The 20,068-nt window shown below is 40.7% G+C and overlaps 1 protein-coding gene across 3 annotated transcripts in view; it reads left to right on the top strand.

Moving 5' to 3' along the window:
• The window catches only part of LOC133483183 (plexin-A1-like), a 209,533-nt gene extending 191,072 nt beyond the window's left edge, over nucleotides 1–18,461 (top strand). For 2 of the 3 annotated variants that reach the window (XM_061783981.1, XM_061783980.1), the window contains exons 22-32: nucleotides 2,190–2,446; nucleotides 4,316–4,382; nucleotides 6,717–6,863; nucleotides 7,078–7,237; nucleotides 7,419–7,522; nucleotides 9,328–9,424; nucleotides 11,040–11,230; nucleotides 12,783–12,952; nucleotides 14,296–14,508; nucleotides 14,602–14,752; nucleotides 15,820–18,461. In XM_061783981.1, the coding sequence (XP_061639965.1) occupies nucleotides 2,190–2,446; nucleotides 4,316–4,382; nucleotides 6,717–6,863; nucleotides 7,078–7,237; nucleotides 7,419–7,522; nucleotides 9,328–9,424; nucleotides 11,040–11,230; nucleotides 12,783–12,952; nucleotides 14,296–14,508; nucleotides 14,602–14,752; nucleotides 15,820–15,915 (1,653 nt within the window). In that variant the 3' untranslated portion in view covers nucleotides 15,916–18,461. The remainder of the gene's footprint in view (nucleotides 1–2,189; nucleotides 2,447–4,315; nucleotides 4,383–6,716; nucleotides 6,864–7,077; nucleotides 7,238–7,418; nucleotides 7,523–9,327; nucleotides 9,425–11,039; nucleotides 11,231–12,782; nucleotides 12,953–14,295; nucleotides 14,509–14,601; nucleotides 14,753–15,819) is intronic. The other variant, XM_061783983.1, reaches the window with a different exon arrangement.
• Nucleotides 18,462–20,068: the final 1,607 nt, after the last annotated feature.

Below are 20,068 nucleotides of genomic sequence, written 5' to 3'. Positions count from 1 at the left end.
TCTTGGTCTCATCAGACCAGAGAATCTTATTTCTCACCGTCTTGGAGTCCTTCAGGTGTTTTTAGAAAACTCCATGCAGGCTTTCATGTGTCTTGCACTGAGGAGTGGCTTCAGTTGGGCCACTTTCTAGAACTTTCTCCCATCTCCCGACTGCATCTCTGGAGCTCAGCCACAGTGCTCTTTGGGTTCTTCTTTACCTCTCTCACCAAGGCTCTTCTCCCTCAATTGCTCAGTTTGACTGGACGGCCAGCTCTAGGAAGGGATCTGGTCGTCCCAAACATCTTCCATTTAAGGATTATGGAGGCCACTGTGCTCTTAGGAACCTTAAGTGCAGCAGAAATATTTTTGTAACCTTGGCCAGATCTGTGCCTTGCCACAATTCTGTCGCTGAGCTCTTCAGGCAGTTCCTTTGACCTCATGATTCTCATTTGCTCTGACATGCAAAGGATCTGTAAGGTCTTCTATAGACAGGGGTGTGGGTTTCCTAATCAAGTGCAATCAGTATAATCAAACACAGCTGGACTCCAATGAAGGTGTAGAACCATCTCAAGGATGATCAGAAGAAATGGACAGCACCAGAGTTAAATATATGTGTCACAGCGAAGGGTCTGAATACTTATGGCTGTGTGATATTTCAGATTTTCCTTTTTAATAAAGCGGCAAAAAATTCAACAATTTGTTTTTTTCTGTCAACATGGGGTGCTGTGTGTACATTAATGAGAAAAAAAAAGAACTTAAAAGTATTTTAGCAAATGGCTGCAAATTTAAGCGGGTCTGAATACTTTCCGTACCCACTGTATAAGAAATGCTTAGAAAAAATGAACTGAAATATATTTGTTTTCATGCCTCACTGAAAATATTTTATTGACAAGAAAATAGTTTGCTGCTCAGTGTGAATTCAAGAAATACAATTATCAAAATAAATAAAAACAATTTGTCATTCATTTTTAAGTGAAATGGCTTATTTTTTCTTGTGTATTCATCATTGGTCTTTAACCAAGCAACAATATAATTTATCCAAATACTCGATTATTTGATAAACATGTTCATCATAGTATTAAAGTGATGGCAAAACTAGTTTTGAAATAATAAGACGCGGATAATAGTTTAACTAGTGTTCAAGTTACTGTAAAAAGGGTTTAGGTAACCAAAAAAATGCTTGCAATATCTCGACATTGTTATTTATTACAAATGACAATTTGAAATTTTGGTCAAGATGTTAGCAATAATCATGGAAGTTGACGCAAATGATTTGCTTTTGCTGGCCACATAAAATCCTCGAGATTGACAACTGTGCAGTCTATTCTTTCGCACACGCGTCAGACGAACCATCTCTTATCATGTAAATTGTGATAATCACGCATAAATCATGTTTTTATCATATTGTGATAGGCAATTAATCTTTCAGCCTTTATAATAAACCGCTAACATAAATTACATTTCAAGTCAAATGCACTATAACTGCTAACATTTGCATTGTCCTCCATCACTGGACTGTTTAATGTAGCATAGCATGTACTTCCATCATTGCATGGAAACGCACAGTGCAGACTTGTGTGCTGATATGCATGGAAGGTGTCAGGTACATTTGAGGCCCTCAGTATCTGCACTATACTGCACTATCATCTGTATTCCAAGGGGATGGTGTTGCGCGACATCGGATTTTCATTTGTATGGCCCAGGCAATCACAGGCCACAGTAGTGCAGTAGTAGGCAGATCAATTTCTTATTACAGCATGAAGCTCACATCCTCATCTTTAAGAGAGGAAGAGACTCGATGGAGAGCATGTGGGAGAGTAGTGAGGGATGAAGGGGGTAAAAGAAGAAAGATAAAGCATCAGGACAGCTGTGGAGAGAATAATAGGTCATGGGAATAAGTGAAAGGGGATGACAATAAATGGGTTTTATGCATGTAGCTGAAACTGAATCAATTTGTCTGATTTTCTTTTTGAGGAGACAAATAACGAGTTTATGTGAAGACATGCATTGCTCTTGCGACTATTTTGCCAGTGTGTCCTTGTGTAACTCCCTGCAAATTAAATTATACTCTCTTGCTCTTGCTCACTTTCTTTCTCTGGTGCCTCTTTTTCTTTGCTCTCACTTTAACTACTTTCCATCCACTCAACCACTTTTATCAATTTCTTCTTTTTCCTCCATTCATCTGTTCTTCCTTAAACCTTCTCCTCCAGGTCCCAGCTAACGTGGAGAAGGCTCTGACGTTGTTCGGACAGATGCTGACCAAAAAGCACTTCCTGCTGACCTTCATCCGCACCCTTGAAGCACAGCGTTCCTTCTCAATGCGAGACCGCGGCAATGTGGCCTCCCTCATCATGACTGCACTGCAGGGGGAAATGGAGTACGCTACAGGCGTCCTTAAACAACTCCTGTCTGACCTCATCGACAAGAACTTGGAGAGCAAGAATCACCCAAAGCTCTTACTCCGGAGGTATGCACAAAGGGATTATTTTATACCTTTCGATAGAGAGCAGCGAACATAAGAACAGTCAGTTTGCCAAGATGTGCATGGTTGCGAGTTGTGTGTTGTCGTGGAGCTGGACGGAGGGGACTGTAGGAGCTTTTTTAGAAGCATATGTGATGTTTCTTCCTCTCTTTCTGTCAACCCTGTCGCTGTCAGAAAGGATTACACCCCTGAGCACACACATTCCCAGTGGAGCTGCAGACAGACAGACCTCTCCCGCTCTCTGTCTCTTTCTCATATACACACACACACACACAGGTAGTTGGGGGATACAAGTGATGGAGTGAATGTCAATGGATAGAGAGGAGAAGCATTTACAAGGATGTGTGTTAAAGATAGATGATAAGGTGGCTCGGTAAAGGTGGGGCATTATGCAAGAGGAGTGAAATAAAGGGCAAGAGTGAGTTTGGGCTAAGTGTCCTTGGAAGTGAGAGAGAGGTGGATGGAAGAACAGAACAGAAGAACTGTGATCAACATGTCTACAGGAAGGTTTCAGCTGGAATTGAACTGGTGGAGGAATATGGAATATATACAGTAATACATGTCTTTCACATTGAGGTCCTGCGAAATAGCTGCATCAGAGCTGTCACTGAAGGCCCTGCTATATAAACACAACCCAGCATTGTCACCATTAAAAAAAAATTAAAAATAGTATGTTTCCAAATAAGTCGGAATTTGACATTAAATAACAACTTTTTTTCCCATTTCCCCTTCTCCAAGGAGAGATTTAATTTAAAAAAATCTAATCAAATAAATGACTGTCCACAAATGTGCCTTTGTTAAAGCCATTTCTAATCCCCTCCAGTGGGGAATGGTCACAAAATGCTGTCCTTGCTAAACACACTAGTTTCTGGAGCTTTAACTCCCAAGCAAGACAAGAACTTTCTCCAAAAAAGCACAATAAAATGACTTAGTGGGCTAACTTTAGTTGGACAGTTTCTTTCTGGACAGGAATGCTAAAGCGAACTCTATTCTTTAGAGCACGTGTTTTAGAACAATGGGTTTTGGCACATCGTTTCCCTGAATGCGAGGATGAAACGTGTCACCCTCTGCCAGGGCCTGACATGCCCAGAAGCGTGTTCTGTCCAGGTATATTCACCTCCCTTGTCCTCCAGCTCTCCTTTCCCTGTTGCCTCATCTTTCATCGGTTACATTTTGCTGACAGCCATGAAAAAGAAAGTGTTCCGCATAGATCAAACAACATTCAACAGTCAAATGGGAGGCTGGCGGAAGCGTAGGAGTTCAAGTCTCGTTCCTGCTAAAGGCTTTCACTAGCTGGTTTCTTTGGCCTAGTTTCACAGTTTTTAGTCCTTAGTCTTGAAACAGAACTTCAGCACAAACACTGTAAAATTTAATTTCGGTGGTGTCATTTCTCATCATAGTGAACCCTTTCCACCTTTTTGCAACCTGTGCAAAACAAATAGTCAATATTTAATGGAAGCTGGAAATGTGGCCCAGTTAGACAGCCCATCAACCTCCACATAGCTACTGTGAGTCTGTTCAGACACTAACCCAAGGAATGGATAATTAAACAGGAATCGTGACAAGGAAGTGTTAAAAACAACAAGGAGAAAAGGGGGGTGAGGTGTAAATGAAAGAAATATGAGGGTGTTTTCCCTGTCTAATTTGTTTACTTGTCTATGGGAGCAGTGAAAGGACTGAATCATCTAATAATGCAGCATTAATAGGTAAGATCTAAAGTGTGAGTTTCTATCCCCATATTGTAGTTGAGGAGGCTTTTTGACATAGAAAGGTGTGCTGGGGGTGAGATTTTTGTATGTTTTGAGATTAAATGTTCACCCCCTCTCACCCTTTTCTCTTCCTTGTCTTTCCTAGGACGGAGTCAGTGGCTGAGAAGATGCTCACCAACTGGTTCACTTTCCTGCTTTACAAGTTCCTCAAGGTAATAATGGTCTCTCACACCCATAGGCGCACATGCTTTGGAGTGATTCCGCTTGCAGTAGAGTAGAAAAATCCCCAGTAATGCACACAGCTGCAGCAATAGATAAGGCAGAGGCCAGTGGCTACCTATCGTTTACCTCTGCCTTTCATTTGGTCAATGCCCCTCTCTTCCAAATGTAGGAATTTATAGGGTCTGAAGCTGTGTTCACATGTGGTCGCTTGTGTTGTTGTGACTGTCAAAGCTTTTCACCAGATCCTCTTCGTTTCCCTCACTTCATTATTTTAGAGCCAGAATGTGTACGTTTACCTTTGTGAATATGTGAGTTGTTTTTGTTTGAGCTGTCTGTCCATCTTCCCTTCTCTTTGAATTGCTCTTGGATGCAGAATCAGAGAGATTTACGATGGCTTAAACTTTCATTTTCCCCTACTTGTGTGCATTGTTTATTCAAATATTGCTGCACCTATTCAATCAATCTTAAACTGGCATTCGAGTGAACATTGATCCATTCGAACCCCCGGGAGTACCACAGAAAACAGTAGATGTTAAGCCAAAACAGACAAAAGCATACAAATTAAAAATATCTACAATAAAGGTATGGGTTAAATGTGTTTCTACAGGGATGATAAAATGTTGGTGTGAATAAAAATGGTGCATAAAAATACTTGGGAATGTTGTAGGTTTCGATGAATTACCAGCCCTTCCTTTATATAAAGCGCACAAGAAGAAATGCAGTACAGAAGTACACAACTCATTTGCATCCCTCCTATGCAGCTGCAGTGGCTTCCTTGTATGTATAGCACTGCTTGAATTAATATGCATGTTGCATATTTTTTATGCCTGATCACCAAAAGGGCCTTGCACAATTTCCACAGAAATTTGAAAGTGTTCATTTTAGGAACGGGCTTTCAAATGCGAAGAAAACAATCAATTCATAAATTTATTTTTTATTTTTTATTTTTTTTTTTAAGTAAATGGTGCCTTGAGGACAAATTTAATTCATTCCTTTACCACACTTGTGACTAACAACCTATCTCAAATCATTATCCCGAATTGGAATGAATAGAAATGCTATTAATCCGTTCCAGCCTTCCCAAAAAAAAAAAAAGGTTTTGCAATGCTTTTTTTTTTTTAATGAAACAAATTCCCTCTATAATAATATACTTTATAAAACATACACTGATGAAATAATTCAATAGAATAAAAATAATAGTTTTTGTCACACTGTCTCCTTCAATTCAATGCAGATTGTGCTGCTCATTCTAGTGTGCGCGCCTTGGTGCCTTAGCCACCTGGAAGCAGTATATGATAGTTACTTCACACTTATTTTCCTGCCCGGAAGCAGCAGCCAATCTTATTGTATAGGGTGTGTCCTGCCTAGAAAGTGGGATTCATATAGCTTTTTTTGTCGCAGAGGATAAAGAAAAGAGACTAAGTACTGTGATAATGTCTGTCTGAGTGTGTTGCTGCGCTGTTTGTGTTCAAATATCTTTCGCTTAAAGAATTATAACAGCCACATAGAAGATAATCATTGCCTATGTTAGCATTAGCCTTAAGCTAGCAGACTAAAGGCTAAGTTATGTGGTTGTTTTAAATACACAACATTCACTTAACAAGGGAGTGGCAATAAACACCTTTTTTTTTTTTTTTTTTTTTTACAAATTACTAATTCTGTCTGGTACTGCCACAAGACAAAGTTTCTCTTAAGTTTGTGCTCGCAAGTCAAAGCAAAAAGATTGGCTGAACGACAGCTCGTATCTCGAAAAGTCAGGTCACTCGTTTAAGTGCACCACTTTTTTTAAAGGGAGAATGCCTCTCTGAGCTCCTGTTTAAATGCGGGATGTCTGTGCCCATCCCTAGTACATATCCGCTGTATCATTTAGTTATGTTTCCTTTTATTACAGCGATCCCTGTTAGTTTTATTGGAATGATGCTCCTCACTGGAGTGAGAGATGACAAGCATGACAGTGCACGAGGGAGAGAGAAAGACGCAGCATCCCATTGCTCGTTGCGCGTTTGACGTCCCCAACACAACAAAGTGCTTCTCTGAGCATTTTCACCACTCAGTCATTGACCTTCTTTTAACTTTTCCATCAATTGCCACTCACTCACACTTTCTCAGATTTCTCTCGTTTGCATGCACACACAGAGGAAAGAGACACAAGGGAGATTGGATTAGTGTAACAAAATAGTGTCTTGTCAGTTCATTAAAGGCCAAGCCTAATGCCAAGTTTAACACCCGATACATTTCCAAATGCATTGCAACAAATACGTATTTCAACATCTGCGCTCCTGGTGCTTTTGATGTAGATGATTATTTTTCTCTTGTTGTTACAGGAGTGTGCTGGTGAGCCTCTCTTCATGCTGTATTGTGCCATGAAGCAGCAAATGGAGAAGGGGCCCATAGATGCAATCACAGGAGAGGCCCGCTACTCCCTCAGCGAGGACAAGCTCATCAGACAGCAGATTGACTACAAGACTTTGGTCAGTGCATCAACTCATACAATCACTTGGCAGGCAAGCAGGGGAAATTGCATAGTATTAGAGTATATATTGATTTATTCACTGTATATATGTGGCTAAAGGCTAAATCTGTATATCTGCAGGTCAAAACTTGCATCCACACGTGAATAGTTACCGCTTCATGTCTTGCTAAATTCCTGCTCTATATGTTTGCCTCTGCCTCCTCCATGCATAGACACTGCACTGTGTGAACCCAGAGAATGAGAACGCTCCCGAGGTGACTGTAAAGAGTCTAAACTGTGACACAGTGACACAGGTGAAGGAGAAGCTCTTGGATGCCGTGTACAAGGGCACACCCTACTCTCAGAGACCAAAGGCCTCCGATATGGACCTGGGTAAAAAAGATAATAGGCTATCAGATGCATTTATATACAACAGTTGTGTACAATAAACTCTGGTCTTGTTTTCAAAATTCACACGTTCACATTTTGGTCTTTTTCTCTATTTCTCATGATCCAAAAGATGTGTGAAGTCTTAATTGTTGAGGGGAATGTTGTGTGTATGTTTGTGTATCAGAATGGCGACAAGGAAGGATGGCTCGCATCATCCTTCAGGATGAAGACGTGACCACGAAGATCGACAATGACTGGAAGAGACTCAACACCCTGGCTCACTACCAGGTACGCGGCTGCTTTGACCCAACTTTGATTCAGTGAAACCTCGTAGCTCCGTCCAATGTGGAACTCTCCTTTGACCTCTGATTTGTTTGTTTAAGAAAAAAGTAATAGGGAGTAATCTGTTATCAGAAAACCTGTAACTCTGCAAGTCGCATTTTAACATTGTAAAGTGTCACAAATGGAAGGGTTGAATATGAAGTTAACCAAGCGTTACGGAAGAGGAATGAATGAATGAATATATATACCGTAATTTCTCATGTATAATGCGCATTTTTTCCTCAAAAAAATGTCAAATGTCAATAGTTCGCATTATACATAGGTATAGGGGAAAATGAAAAAGCTTTCACATTTTATAAATGTATGCCGCCATCAAGAGGTTATGAAAAAGCTGTACACTTTCATTCCAATGTCACTGCCACCTAGAGGTTATGAGAAAGGTGTACACTTTCATTCTAATATGCCGCCACCTAGAGGTTATGAAAAAGGTGTAGCCTACACTTTCATTCCAATATGGCAGGGTATGACTGCATACACTGTATGTACAGTTGTGCTCATAAGTTTACATACCCTGGCAGAATTTGTAAAATATTGTTGTTTTTAATGATAATGCTTTTCTGAATGCTTGACAGTTTAATTTTAATCCCTATTAAAATAAAATGCCCTTCATGTTTTCTTTAAAGAATTGTATCCATCTTACAAATTCTGCCTGGGTAATCAAACATGTGAGCACAACTGTCTTTTTTCTCATTTACTAAATAAAAGTAAGGCTGTGAATGTAAAAATAATAGTAAGTAAATAAAGTATTATGTTCAAATAAAGTGCTTAACTTCAGAATACTTCTTTGAAAAACATACTTCGTTTTGATCATATGGGTAGAAGCAAAATCATGGTAGAAGGGTTTTCCAGAAATTTGAGGTCAACTTTGTGGGTGCGTATTATACATAGGTGCACATTATACACGAGAAATTACGGTATATGGGGTGAGGTGAGTCACTTCCCAGAAAGACTAAACAATGCAGACTTTGCAGTGCTGTATGCATTCAGGTCTGTAACGTTAATGTTGACTTAAATTGACATTCGTCATATTGAACGCAGCAACCAGGAGTTCACTTTTAAAGTTTAATTTCTGGTTCAATGGTTGTCCTCATGTTTCCTCTTTGCCATGAATCTAATACTAGTGGCACAAAAAACACTTGAGGCATTAAGTCTCATGAGTGTTGTTTGAGGCGGCACGGTGGACGACTGGTTAGAGCGTCAGCCTCACAGTTCTGAGGTGCGGGGTTCAATCCCCGTCCCCGCCTGTGTGGAGTTTGCATGTTCTCCCCGTGCCTGCGTGGGTTTTCTCCGGGCACTCCGGTTTCCTCCCACATCCCAAAAACATGCATTAATTGGAGACTCTAAATTGCCCGTAGGCATGACTGTGAGTGCGAATGGTTGTTTGTTTCTATGTGCCCTGCGATTGGCTGGCAACCAGTTCAGGGTGTACCCTGCCTCCTGCCCGATGACAGCTGGGATAGGCTCCAGCATGCCCGCGACCCTAGTGAGGAGAAGCGGCTCAGAAAATGGATGGATGGATGGAGTGTTGTTTGACATATTTCCAGTGAGTTTTGCACAAATTCTGGAATTATATGACTCAAGGGGCATGAAACCTAATAGGTTCCATTTCCATACTTCAGTATGTATTCTCCTGGCAAATTCTTTAAAAAATATATAATAATAATAATAATAAAAACTTGACCATGTGTTTTTTGTGTAATTCAAAGATTCAATGGGATATTTTTGCAGTGATCTGATAAATGTGGTTGCAGGTGACGGATGGCTCAGTAATTGCCTTGGTACCCAAGCAGAACTCTGCTTACAACATCTCCAACTCCTCCACATTCACCAAATCTCTCAGCAGATACGGTACGAGAGCTGTGTGTGTGTGTGTGTGTGTGTGTGTGTGTGTGTGAATGCGTCCGAGTGTGTGTGTCTGTGTGTCTGTTTTGTGTGTCTGCAATTGAGTGCAAATTTCATCCTGTAAAAGCAAACTAATCATGCAGCCTTCTTACCGACTTCGCAAATCCACTCACACATTGTCAAAGTGAAATGGATTTAGTTGTGGTTTTAATTTAATTGGACTTAAATTTCTCAAGCGTGCCTTAGCTAAGTAAATGTGTTACATTTACATCAGTTTAAAAAGTGGTACTTTGTAACGCCAGATGTGAAGCAGACCTCTGCTCTTCATTTGTAACTTTTCCTTTTCTTAATGTAACAGCTGATGTCCTCCACGGTCGAAAGTAGCTCTTGTTTGCGTGACAGACCCAAAAGCATCTCCATCACATTACCTGCTCCTGATTCTCTCCTGACATTTGAAACCTCTCAATCCTGTCCTATTTTGTCACTGAAATGACAAGCATTGACAATGAAAGCATTAATGCTCCATGTCACAAAAAAGAGGATCGCAATCCAACAGATTTGGGGAGGAAGACAGAGAGCAAGAGGGTGATGGGTATTATGGGATGAAAGCGTGACATGTGAGTAGAGAGTTTTACTTGCAGGGAGGTTCTTTTCTCTTTCCGGATGCCTTACATATATTATGTTATGTTACTACTAATCTGGACAGTCTTCATGTGCCCTTGAAATACACTACTGTCACTCATCCACACACAAACTTGGGTTGCTGACCCAGTCTGGTTGGGTCACCTAGTCACCTAGTCAAAAGGTGCTTTCACACTGGCCCTCTTTTCATGGCTTTCTCCCTGCCAACTGTCCTGTGTGGGGTATATGTGCGGGTTGGGGGGGAGTCTACCTGCCAATTTGGTGCAATGTAGTTTCAGAGGCATAACAGACACGGCACGCCTTCTCTGTTTAAGGAGCCACGACTATAGTGTGAAGTTTAACACACAATACTCAATGTCCACGCCCATTTGCTCGGAAAGTAATTGTCGCTGTCCCAAATGCTGCTACCGATGTCGCTTCGCATCAAATTATACGAATGTGCAAAGCTGCAACGGCTGTGTACTTCAGACACGGCAATGTCCCCCTTGGGTAAGTTGTGTCTGAAAGGGATAGACGAATACATCTGGCTCTGCCATTGGCTCTGATATGCCAATTTGCCAAGACGGCAGTGGGAAGAGGAATAAAAAGTTATTGATTAATAAACATTGAAATATTTCAGTTTCCAGTATTTTGACAGGAGCAAAAATATGTAACATATCTAATTATGTGGTCTTATTTATTTTGTTTGATTTTTGATTTATTTGTGTTTTTATGAACTTTACATACGGAATTATCACATTCTGCCTCAGTTCTTTAAACTGCTCATAAATTAGCATTACACGTGTAATTTTGGGTAGAAATAAAAATAATAATAATGCTTGGATTTTACCTCTTCACTTCAAAAGTGGGTAGCACCTTAATGACCAAGGGAAATGTGGGTCCCAAAGTCAGACCAAATGAGAACCTCTGCTGTTGAACTCCGTATTTGTGTTTTTGCCCTTTTGTCACTCATGGCTCACCCATGCCTCGCTCCTTGCAGAGAGCATGCTGAGAACAGCCAGCAGTCCTGACAGCTTGCGCTCCCGAACCCCAATGATCACACCTGACTTGGAAAGCGGCACCAAACTCTGGCACTTAGTCAAGAACCACGACCACTCAGACCAGAGGGAGGGGGACCGAGGGAGCAAGATGGTCTCTGAGATCTATCTGACCCGGCTGCTGGCCACCAAGGTAAGAAGATGAGGAGGACGACACCTCTATTGACCTTTGTTTTGTGTTGGTCTCTGACCTCATTAACATTGTTCATAACCTTTCACCAAAAAAAAAAAAAAAAAAAAAAAAATGTGTGTATCGTAATTAGTAGGTTGACCTTTGACTATTGAGTTGTTTGTTGGTGTTGCTGGACTCTCTCTTGGTGGCCTCGGGGCTTATAGGCCCAGGCCTTTACCCTGCAATCATTACTCTCTAAATTCCTCCACGGCCTGCCTCCACAATACACTTTCAGTATGCACGCGTCCCACTTTCTGAGATGTTGATTTATTTATTTTTTTTAGCATAAGGTTGCTGAGCAAAACAGCCAGCATCCATGTGTGTTTCACAGAATTATTTATTTGTCAGTGTTGGGCAAACTAGTTCCATAATGTAATATGTGACATACTGTATTTTTGGGAAATAAGCATTTCTTTTTCAGTATTAGTCTCTTAATGTGTTCATTTGTATTTCTACAGACATTTTGCATGATTGTCCAGGAGCAACAAATATATAATCCAAATGTTGCAACTCAAATGTATCGTACATAAACTAGGATTTGCTTATTGAAGTTCCATCCATACCGCTTATCCTTATTTCACTTTCTGATAGGCTTGACGTATCCCATCGTACTGAGAGGCGACATACTGTACACACTGGACTGATTGCCACTCAAACAAAGGAAATCTCATTTGTCTCCTGATTTTCAGTTAAAGAACTAAACTTGTGACATGCATTGAAGAAACGTGCACATGTACACAGATATCAACAAATTCCTGCTGCCTGCCAACAGTGTTGCGTTAAGCATTCCTCAGTGACTCAGCTCGCCCCGGTACTTCCTCTCCCCTGATGTTTCCACTCATTAGCTCCACATTCCCATTGTTCATGCACCACGTTGAACACTATCTGGGATGTCTCAATCAGGAAACCATTACCTAGGCAAGCCAAGGGAAGATGATGAGGAAACGCTGCAGTTTGTTCTTACTTATGACATCCCCACAGCTTTGTGGGTTTAGGATGCTGATTGTAGGACGTGTGATAGAGCACAACACTGCAGGTTGGTTTGAAGAAAATAATGCGTGAAAGCTTGACGACGATATCACATCACTGCAACATCAGAGGTACTTTTGAGGATTGAAAAATTCCATGTGTGTGATATGATCAAAAAGAAAAAAAAACATTGTGAAACAGCCTTAGGCTGAACTCTCATTGGGAGCCATCTGAATTACTAAAAAGCAGACTGAGCACTAAGCACATCACAAAGTCAGGATAGTAAAAGGAAAGCACACTCAAACACCTGCCGGTGACAGCCGGTGCCTCCAGCCACACAATTAGCCAAGATTTGATCCCTAATTAATGATTGCAACTCTTTCCTTAATTTGAGTGTAACCATTAGAGGAGCCCTAGCCACGATACCTTCGAGCGTATCATTTCTCAATAATCTGAACCAAAACCTCCTGGAAATATGAGATTTGATCATTTGTCATTTTATTTCTGCCAAGTAACCGAATCCCACTGTTCTTCTCCTTTTTAGGGCACCCTCCAGAAGTTTGTGGACGACCTGTTTGAGACCATCTTCAGCACAGCCCACAGAGGCAGCGCCTTGCCGCTTGCCATCAAGTACATGTTTGACTTCCTGGACGAGCAAGCCGACAAACACTCCATTTCAGACTCAGACGTGCGGCACACTTGGAAGAGCAACTGGTGAGCCTTCACTGGGGATGCTTTGCTACGGCATGAAACAGGAGACGCAAGCACTGATTATGCAACACTTTTACATTGACAGTGCAACTCAATTTGTATTGATATTCCCTTGCCTGGAGTGTTTTGTAACTGTTGTTATCATGATGATTATCATCAGACATGCTTTGTTGAGCCTTAGCTATGCACGCTCAAAAACACTTTTGGACCTTTTGGAGGCCATTGTCATGTCAAATATTCAGCTATTTATAGCTATGGAAAAGCCTTTTACATTTGTGACCAGAGAGCTTTTGATATTTGGCAAGGAGCCTTAGTTATCCTTAAAAATGACACTTAATCCTCAAGTGGGCTGTTCAAAGGTCTTAAAAATGTCACAGACACAATGATAGATATTGTTAGAAAAACAGTGTAACGTATTTGTAGCTAGGGTAAGCCCTGTATTGGTCGCCAGCCAATCGCACGTCACATATAGACAAAACAAACAATTCTCGCTCACACCTAAGGACAAGAGTCTTCAATTAACCCATGTTTTTTGTGGCCGTTGGAGGAAGCCAGAATGACAAAAGAAAACCCACACAAGTGTAGGGAGACCATGCAAACTCCACACAGGACGTCAACCTTTGAACCCAGAACCTCTCGACTGTGAGGCAGACGCGAGATGTGAAGTTTGAGTTAGAAGCGGGCGTCGGATATGCTGCCACTTACATTCCTTTTTTTTTACTGTTTTTTTTTTTATATATACAATAAAGTGCTATTTTATTATTTATTAAAGACGGAACAAAAATAGTGTTTTGTGGGGCTGGAACAAATTAAACGCATTTCAAGTAATTTCAGTGGTTATACAAGTACACTGAATTGAATTGAATTCTTTTGTTTCAATGATGTAAGTGTGGTATAAAAAACAACAAAACAGACAAGATGAAAATAAAATAAAAAAATTAAGTTGAACTGTACATACAGTATTTGTAAAGGAGTAGGAAGAAGTACCTCATCTCGACTTCCGTATGATTCTATGTAACTATTACTTTCTATGAACATTCATAGAATACTATAGTAATATAGCAAGAATAATAATATTAACATATTTGCATCCTTATTGCTATAATACACTAATACAATTTTATCAGTATCTTCAATATCTTGGAAACGTCAAGTTGCCACTGTATTTTAAACATTATAAAAAATCTCTCCTGATATATTTCTTAACATATTCCGATATAAGACTAAACCTGTATCACCGAGTCCTAGTTGGCATATTAAGTGAATGAGAGGTCTAAAATGGGCTTCCTTAAACCTGCAGATACTCTATACGTCCACTTTGGTAACATTGTGACTTTTTTGTGAAGCCTCCCCCTGCGCTTCTGGGTGAACGTGATCAAGAACCCGCAGTTCGTGTTCGACATCCACAAGAACAGCATTACAGACGCTTGTTTGTCTGTGGTGGCCCAGACCTTCATGGACTCCTGTTCCACGTCCGAGCATAAATTAGGGAAGGACTCGCCGTCCAACAAGCTGCTTTACGCTAAAGATATCCCCAACTACAAGAACTGGGTGGAGAGGTTCGTTAAACGCACCGAGTGGGCCTCCTGGAAGCAACATTAGTACACGAATGGAAGCATTTGTTGATTGATTGATTGATTGTGTTCCTGCAGGTACTACTCCGATATCTCCAGGATGTCGGCCATCAGTGACCAGGACATGAGTGCCTACCTGGCGGAGCAGTCACGACTGCACGCCAACCAGTTTAACAGCATGTCTGCCCTCCATGAGATCTACTCCTACATCGTCAAGTATAAGGAGGAGGTGAGCGCTAAAGTCAGCTGGAATCAATCAACACGAACAACAAAAGGTCACATCAGTTGAAATGAAATTGTATCAAACGTTAAGCTCGGGAATTCTCCGCTGCATACAGTACCGCTTTCTCTTTTTCGTCTCCTCTGCAGCTGTTGCTTTTTGTGTTAATGACATCTTCCTGCAATACATGATGCTATTAGTCTCTTGAAAGGTTTTTTTGTGGAGATAAAAGGGAAGACCTATTTGAAGTGTGGCGCTTTTTTTCAGTATTGCAATTCAAAGAGTGAAAGCCATATATTATGTACAGTGATGGGGACCAAGGCCCTACCACAGATAGCAAAAATCTGCAAGTAATTGACAGGTTCACAAAAAGAATCTCCAAATAGGTGAATTTGCAAATGCCGAACCATGAATACGTAACAATTGGTAAGTCATTCCAGAACATACAAAGGAGTATTGTTTTGTGTATATCTTTGAGCAAGCTTTGGATTCACAGCTGATCAAGTGAAGTTTAAAAAAAAATAAATAAATAAAAAAAGTGCTGTATTGTACTCTCATCATGGGCAAGGAGAGGTATCTATTTTGCAAGGATGTCCACTTATGACAAAACAAAATACGTGTATTTATGGCTGTATGTGATACATTTCCATTAATTTAACCTAATTTCTCATTTAATTCCAACAAATTCCCATAATTCCCAAGGAAAGTTTGCAATTGGAATACAGTAATTCCAAAATTCCTTCTATTTATCTTCCCATTTTAATTGAATTGAAGCATTCGGGAATTTGACTGTAATTTTTCCTCCCCTTTTAAACCATAACAATGATTAATCATGTCCATTCGTCAATCGGCTTCCCAAGTTGTGTACTTTCAAAGGTATGGATATTTAAAGTCAAGAGGCAATCTCGAGTTAGCAGGGGCTTTGTCAGCCTATGTCGCTCTCATAAAGTTTTGTTACCACACCTCAAAAAAAAAAATCTGAGCGGCGAAGGAAGAATTCTTTTTCGATTTTGCATCGACTGCCCCCTTCGTGTTGGGAATGCAGCAGTCCGACCTTGTCCCCTCTCTATCTTCAGATCTTGTCGGCGTTGGAGCGGGACGAGCAGGCGAGGAGACAGAGACTGCGGAGCAAGCTGGAGCAGGTCATCGACACAATGGCCCTGACGAGCTGAGGATCGTCCGGCGCGGGTATCTATCCGTCTCCCCTCCCTCGCCCCACCGCGCTCCCACACACAACAAACCAAGTGACCCCTGACAATACAACCAACACAAACTCCAAAAGCATTGAAGCGGTATACTTTAAAACGGAGGAGGGGGTTCGGCAGAGATGGGCGGGTCTGTGTATGCCTACGTGTGTTCGTGTGTGTGTGTGTGTGTGTCCGTGTCCGCAGTCCCACGCGCGTGTGCGTGTGAGAGAGCGAACATTTTCACGCACTCCGTTCACGGAGAAGGTGTCGGTGACAGCTTTTGGGTTCTGTGTATGTGTGTTTGACTGAGTTTGGAGCAAAGACACAAAGAACTCCATGCAGGGCCTCGCGTGCACAGTGGAGCCAACTGAGAGAAAAGCTTTGTGGCTCACGTGTCAGGATGTTGGCTTGGTTTTTTTGGTTTTGTTTTTTGGTATAAATGTAATCAACTGCCCACTCTCTGATCTCTCGCCACTTGTATTACTGCTGAATTTGCACAATTTACAGAAACGCTACAAATGAAGACTATATAGATGTTATATATAAATACAGCTATGTTTTTAAAGAAAGATTAGGGAGAGAGCAGTGGGTTCCACCACCCCCCCCCCCCTTTTTTTTCGGTTTTAATCAAGAGAGCAATCCAGAGAAAAAAATCCAACAATGAATTTGATAGTTGAAGTGTAAAGAAAAACACTACAAACAAAAAAAAAAGAAAAAAAGTCGTACTGTGCCATGTTTCCTTTGAATGTTGTTTAGTGCAAAGACATTTTGTTAGATGGAATGTGCTACCGTATGATTTTAAATATGAACATGCCTCGTGACTGAAATGACACATTTGAGACTGACAGAAGAAGAAAAAATGACAAAAGACAGCTAGCAGCAGCCAGTTAGTTTAGGGGTCATGCTGCTGTGTCCACTTGAAACAGTGCAATGGTTTTTGGGTGGGAACACCAAATTAGCCCTCACAGGATTGTTGCTCGACCTGATTCCGCTCTGCTTTGTTCCATGACGGCCTGACACACGTTTAGTGACGTGGCCATGAGAGCTGCCCGCTGTGTTGCAGGAGCTGAGTGAGGTCAGGTGGCACTAAGCTGTCGTGTTGAACAAAGTGGGATGGTGTCTTTCTTAGCCTGAAGCAACATGTTTTATTCATGTCCAAAATGTTCATAGCTGGACACAGATGTGCTGAGTGGATATTGTCTAAAGGGAGGGCACCATCCTCATAACCGGCAGCTCTTCTTTGTCAAGCTGGCCAAATGCAACCAGTGGCTTTTAAGACAATTCTCCTTTTTTCTCCCGCCAACACTCAAGTTAGCTTCTTTTTGACTTTCTGGTGAGAAAACTAGTTTTTATTTTGTTTTTCTGCCTGCCCAAAACCAAACTGTGGTCTATATAATGTTTTCATTTGTAAATTGTATACTTTCTCACGTGTTCATTTTGTAATCAGGTTGTTGTTTTTTCCCCCAACATGTAAATTGTACATTTGATGGTACGCTGAAGGAAAAAAAAAAAAGACAACAACACAAAAACTCTCTTCAGGTAAAAGTACTTGATGGGACCTCAGTGGGGGTCCAAATGATGAGCATCTGTGTCTTTGTGATGGAAATGTGACTTTGCTGCTTTAAACTCTTGTATTTGGTTTTTCTATCCCATCTTTTAGGGCTGTTATTTAATGCTGATCATAAATGCTGTGGCTCTACAGTTTTTCTTTATTTGGTCAGCGCACATCGCTCAGTTCAAAGTCAACACACTACTTTGTTTCGATGAGCGAGATGTGTCGGAACTTCAACTGGATATATTTTAGATAGTTCCCTTGCCACGTGTATCGAGTGGGAATCATGTAAAGATGTTCGATTGAGAACATGACTATTTCCTGTCTGTATGCCTTCATCATATTAGTGCTGCATCCGTACGTTTTTGGGGGCCGTTACATGTGAATGACGAGTACGGATCAGTACAGTGCAGTGCGCAGACGATCCCCCGCAGAAGCACACGAGACAAAAAAGTGGTGATGTGACAAACATTCTGGACTCATTCTCTCTCAGGTTCATGGTCCGCTTGTGTTTTTAATTCTTCTTTATGCTTCTTGTTGTTGATCAAGTGACGGGGGATGCTTTTAATAAAGCATCAGTCATGTTTGCACTGTTTAGGCTGATGGTGGACTTGTTCTAAATGTGCTATAAAGTATGTCTGTGACAAACACATCATGCTTTGTAAAACAGGCCGAAGAAAAAGTCTTATCACTCGCCTCTTTTATTTCCTTTTCTTTTAAAAAAATCAATAAATAAATACAAATACAAAAATCTTATCTGAGCTGCATACCAACCAAGACGACCAGATATCCAGTTGAGACCAAGTGGCAAAGGAATTTTAAAAACATTTTTAGTGTCTCAGACTTGAAGCGACTGTCACACAAGTTTGCAGTTGAACATTCATTGTGTAAATATTCTGTTGTTTCCTACTTTGCAGATGTACTACTTGTAAATAAACATGCATCAAGGAGAGATTAAACTTTTTTTGCTAAATAAAAATTTCTGTTTTTGGTTTTATTAAAAGAGAAAGTAGCCTGCAGACAGAATAAAGTTTCTGGGTAAATTTGCCTCATGTCATAAGCCTTTATTTCTTATTCTGTTCACAATAATACATTTCTGTTTTACTTTTTATTTGTAGCTTTTCTCAACATATACCTTTTAAAAATGACCATTTTCATATATTTTTCACATACACAGACCCTTTTAAACTTTTTATTTCAACATTTCAATATTTTGTTCAGGTACTTTTCATTGATTTTTGTTCTATTTATAGTAAGTGGTTAATTTTCTTTTTTTTTTCCTGAATGTTTTATTTTTATTTTTTATTCGCCTTTTTCCTTTATAAAATGTACTTTTGTTTTTCACAATAACATGGACCCTTCATTTTGTTTACATCAGCATGATTTGTATGTTTTACAATTTTTCTTTTTTAGTTTTTGTTTTTCCACGTTAACTTTGTGTGTGGAGTTCACATTCTCTGTTTGATTTTATGGCTTCTCCCACAGCCCAATGTTTGTTTGTTTGTTTGTGTGTGTGCCCTTCCTTCTGAAATAAACGGAAGCGACTGAGAAGGAGGGGTTTGCCACACACGTGTCAAACTCCTGATTCCAAAGATCAACGTGTTGTAGTCCAGCGCCGTGAAATGTGCAAAGAAGGACTCCATCATTCATCCTTCACCACCATCTTGACATGTTTCTAGTGAAAAGATGCACATGCATGAATGCTTGACCCCTTTAAGTGGTCACCCCTCTGTGGGGGGGACAGGACACTTCCCCTTGGACACGAGAGTCACTGCAAATCAATGCAAAGTGATTGCCGATGTCCCACGATGCAAAACACTCTCCATCCTGATGGCAGGGCTCTACTCTGGCATGAACAAGGCCCTCCATAGGGCATTATTCGGGTCATTGAATAAAGTGAGGGCTGGGAAATGTTAGCGCGTTTCAAGGCAGTTGAGCACCGGCATATTGGATTATGGTCATCGATGTGAAGCGTGTGCTTTTCCTCGGTGCACTATTGAAAATGGCGCTGCTTTATTATTGACCACAAGTACTGTCAGAACAGCAAGCACAATAAGAAACCATTGTTATTAAATGAATAGATCTGAGCGCGTCAATCAAAAGACATTCTTTGCAAACGTCTTTTATGGAGAGGTCCATGGTTCCAATCTCAAGGCCCTCCTGTGTGTATTTTGTGCGTTCCCTCCGTGCTTTCCGCTACTCTGCTTTCCTCCAAAGACATTGCTTGCAAGATTAACTGAAGACACTAAATCATCCTCAGGTGTGCATGTGAGCATGAGTAGTTGTCTATATCTGCGGATGGCTGGCGACCAATCAAAAGTCAGCTTGGATAGACTCCAGCTCATCTGAAACCCTTTAGCAAATGGATGGACCATACTAAAACAATTTACATTTGTTTCCTCATTCATTCTTTTATATGGAATTATACAAGTGTGAGAAATACTGAGGCGTGTGATGTCAAATGTGTTTTATGTTGCCAAATATGGTTCCTTGATATATGAATGTCTAGCATAGACGGTTAATTCTGTTATGAGCTCATAAGCAGAGTTAGAGTTAAATGCATGAATGAAATAGCTAATTAAATAT

The sequence above is a fragment of the Phyllopteryx taeniolatus genome, chromosome 9 (genome assembly GCF_024500385.1).
Source record: "Phyllopteryx taeniolatus isolate TA_2022b chromosome 9, UOR_Ptae_1.2, whole genome shotgun sequence".
Classification (NCBI taxonomy): domain Eukaryota; kingdom Metazoa; phylum Chordata; class Actinopteri; order Syngnathiformes; family Syngnathidae; genus Phyllopteryx; species Phyllopteryx taeniolatus.
This window is presented reverse-complemented; position numbering and strand designations above follow the sequence as displayed.